Source organism: Carlito syrichta, unplaced genomic scaffold (assembly GCF_000164805.1).
Source record: "Carlito syrichta isolate Samal-C Ts95f unplaced genomic scaffold, Tarsius_syrichta-2.0.1 Scaffold314080, whole genome shotgun sequence".
NCBI lineage: Eukaryota > Metazoa > Chordata > Mammalia > Primates > Tarsiidae > Carlito > Carlito syrichta.
Window position 1 is genome coordinate 113723 of NW_007258176.1, and position 3740 is coordinate 117462.

Here is a 3740-nt window from a genome sequence, read left to right on the forward strand (position 1 = left end):
CTGGAATGTGAGAATAACTGGGTTGAGGCAGGATCAAGTTTTCTGGACCTTCCTATGTCCTGCTGTTTTCATGTCTGCCTGGTTCCGGTCCTGAATCATCTTGGAGAAACAACTCGATGTCGAGGATGATTTGTGTGGAGGAGAAGGTAGGACTGGGCTGTAATGAGGAGCACAGCTGTGTCTCCCTTCTGTCAGGGTGGGGAGCTGGCTCCTAGGAGATTGTCTCCCCTGAAGTCCATCAGGTTTTTTATTGCACAAGGATGGATTGGGAAGAAGGGAGAGGCTTTTCCAGAAACAATCTGTGAGAAGATCTGACTTGTTCAAACTGGAGAAAAAAACAGAAACTCCCGTTCATCTTTTTAGGGTTTTTTTTTTTTTTTTCTAACCCAGAACACTCTTGTTTCTAGGGTTAGATCACAGGGGTCTGTGTACCTCTAGATGGAAAAAAGATGAAAGACAGTTGCTCTCATGGGTCTAGAAGTTGAGGAGTTTTTCTGAGGCCAGAGAATGGGCACCAAGAAAGTCAGAAGGAAGATCAGGGAAGGAAGCTAAAGGAACAGATTCTTAAGGACTTACAATGGGGAGGGAGATTTCTATGGTCTTCTACTCCCAGTGTAAAGTTTCTATTGCGAGTAGGATTGCCCAGAGGTAGGAACATGAGGAGAAGAAGAGGGTGAGAAGAAAGCAGAGGAGCACCCAAGTCCCTCCCTCAGCCTTAGGGGTAGTTGGCTTGTTGCCTACCTCTGAGAAGCCTGTCACCTTACTCTCCTCCAGAGTCAAGATAGAAGAGATGCTACAAGATACATGCGTCCTTTCACTGCTTTCCCAAGTGAAGGTGGAAAGAAAAGTCAGGTATTAGAGGAAAGAGAAGAGTGTTTCTATCCAAAGCCCTAACCCTAGAAAATGTTACTAAGTAGCTATTTCCAAATTCTCAGCCTTGTCATCTGGCCAAGGTGTCCAAGCCAGAAGGAGAGGTAACAGAGTCTTTCTGACCCTGAGGATAGGGTAGAAGAGGGTGGTGTGTATAAGGAAGGACCAGATAGGCAACTGTCTTTGGCCTCTGTGCATTTGACCTAGAACTGGTGTTCACAAGAGCCAGACTTTTGCTTGTTTGTTGCCATCCCTCACCCTTTGCCATTTCCCTTTTCAAAGAATGTAAATCATTTTAATGTTAGTACAAAATAAGCAACCTATAGGGTACATATGTTCTTTTTTTTTTTTTTTTTTTGAGTTGTAGTTTCACCCTGTTGCCCAGACTGGAGTGCAGTGGCCACTCCCGGCCACCACAGCCTCGACCTGCTGGGCTCCGGCGATCCTTCCGCCTCAGCCTTCCAAGTAGCTGGAACTACAGGCGCATGCTACCATGCCCGGCTAATTTTTGATTTATTGTGGAGATGAGGTCTTGTCAAGTTGCCCAGGCGGGTCTCGAACCCATGGGCTCAGGCAATCCACTCACCTCAGCCTCCCAAAGGCGCAGGATTACAGGCTGAGCCACCGAGCCCGGCCATATGTTCTTATAAAAGGTAAAATGATACATGCTAAAACAAACTAAAGCAATTTGGATTATCTGCTGTTTAGATCATCTTCAGAGAAGACTGAAACAGAAACTGCAGTTTACTGAGGGCATTTCAGGTTCTCCCATCATCTCATCAGGACTTTTTCCAGATTCTCCTCCTCCTACTTTTGTGCCTTGACTGTGGTTCTTTGTGGCAAGATACTTTGGTTGATAAAAATAACGTGTGACAAAGGATCCACCGAAGTGATCTCTGTGTTGTTTGGTCATTTGGTGATGGCTTTGTGTTGATGTGTAAGAATCACTGGGAGTTAAAAATGTTTCTGAGTTTCACCCTCAGTGATTGATCAAGGTCTGGGATGGGCCTGAGCATCCACATTTTAAATACCTCTCTCATTTGAGTCTGAGGACCCTTGTGAAACTATTCCTAGAGGAGATTTCAGCCATTTACTTCCTCCCAGCTGGAAGACTGGTTCTCTGCCCCAGTCTGGCAGGGAGTCTAAGAGAGGAGAAAGGTCTTACCCTCTCCTGATGCAGACTGCCCTCTCCCATCTCAGGGTTTATTAAGTTCTGCCCATCCAGGTCTCAAACCTCAGATTCTAATCTCAGGAACTGGTAGTCATTAACTGAGTCACAGGATGCCAGACAGAACAAATGGGAGACAGAAAGAGGTAGAGGAAGGGATGTGAAGTGGATGTCTGTGGGAGGTATGAGAGGACCGTAATAAAGTATACCATAGACTTAAGTTAGGAGCATGCTATAACCCAATAAATATGTAATCGGCTTGTGAACAATAGCACAGCCAATTTTAGTTTTCTGTCTTAAAACATATAACTGTTTAAAGTTCCAGTTATGGGAAAAACTGCAAAGCTCCAGTTATTCTTCCCTTGTCTCACTTTCCCCTTAGCAACATCCAATCAGGTGCCAGGGGGTAATCACCTAAGTTTCCAGATGTCTCTGCAACTTCCCTAGCTAGTGGACCTAGGTCAGCCCTAGTCAGGCTAGCCAATCCTCCATGATTAAGCTGACGACCAGAGGTTACTACCCAAGTAAATGGTAACACAACTGAAAAGCCCCCCCAAATTCCTCCTCCCTTTGTGTAAAAGCATAAAAATCATCTGCTTAAGGAAATCAGGGCCTCTAAATGTACTCCGCTGTGTTGGTTGTCGACAGAGGTCCAGGCTCGAGCTTGCAAATAAAGACCCTCTTGAACTTTCATTGGAATTGGCTCTTGGTGGTCTCTCGGATTGAACTTTCGGCCACTACAGGTAGGGTGATGTTTTAGGGACAAGGGATTCTGTTGACAGGTTTCTTTGCTGTCCCCAAGACTAGAAATTCGAAGCAATTCACTCATCATGTGAGGATCACCTACTGTGTGTCCAGCACTGCATAACAAGAAATGTGTTTCTTTGGTAAGTGGAAAAGTGTTAAACTGTGCTTTCTGAGAACCAGGGGCCCTCTTCCTTCCTTCCACCGCCCTCATGATCCTTCCCACTTTCACCTCCACTGGCATCAGTACTTTACTTGAATATCCATTCTTTTGATCTTGCAGGCCTCTGTCTTTTGGCTTCAGGAGAGTAGGGCAGAAGGTCTAGCTGGGTATAAATTGCACATAACTCAAGCTATCTGCATAAGGATACCAAGTCTACTGTCCTGGAAATATTTAGCAGTCTTAAGAGCCTCTGCTGCTTCATTAGGCTTTGCAGTCTCTACGCAATATAAACTGATCAGGAGCTTGAGGAAGATGAAGAAATCCAAAACTCATCAAAGGACTGGACCCTGTACTTGAATCGCAGGAACTGGGTTTACAAACAGATGGGTCTGTGAGGCCCTGGGGTGACACTAGAGTAAGAGCCATGGGAGGAGGGCCCACAGGCTAAAGGACTACACTTCCCGGGAGGCCTTGCGCGGACACCCGGGGCGGGGCTATATAAGAGGCGGAACCTCGGGTGGTCTTGCTTGCGGCCCTGCACCTTAGGTGATGGCGGGGCCGGTGAAGGACCGCGAGGCTTTCCAGAGGCTCAACTTCCTGTACCAGGTGATTCCGCGACGAGGGGCGCACGGGGGACGGGGCTCTTCGCTGCTGGCTCCCGAGTAACAGCTCCCCTCCCCCAGGCCGCCCACTGTGTCCTTGCACAAGACCCCGAGAACCAGGCGCTGGCGAGGTTTTACTGCCACACGGAGAGAACCATCGCGAAGCGGCTCGTCTTGCGGCGGTGAGACAGCC

General features: G+C 47.4%; 1 protein-coding gene across 3 annotated transcripts in view; it reads left to right on the plus strand.

The window, feature by feature from the left end:
- Positions 1–3450: 3450 nt before the first annotated feature.
- Positions 3451–3740, plus strand: part of LOC103273533 (ribonuclease P protein subunit p21) — a 30585-nt gene continuing 30295 nt past the window's right edge. For all 3 annotated transcript variants that reach the window (XM_008070971.1, XM_008070970.1, XM_021719026.1), the window contains exons 1-2: positions 3451–3551; positions 3629–3729. In XM_008070971.1, the coding sequence (XP_008069162.1) occupies positions 3495–3551; positions 3629–3729 (158 nt within the window). In that variant the 5' untranslated portion in view covers positions 3451–3494. The remainder of the gene's footprint in view (positions 3552–3628; positions 3730–3740) is intronic.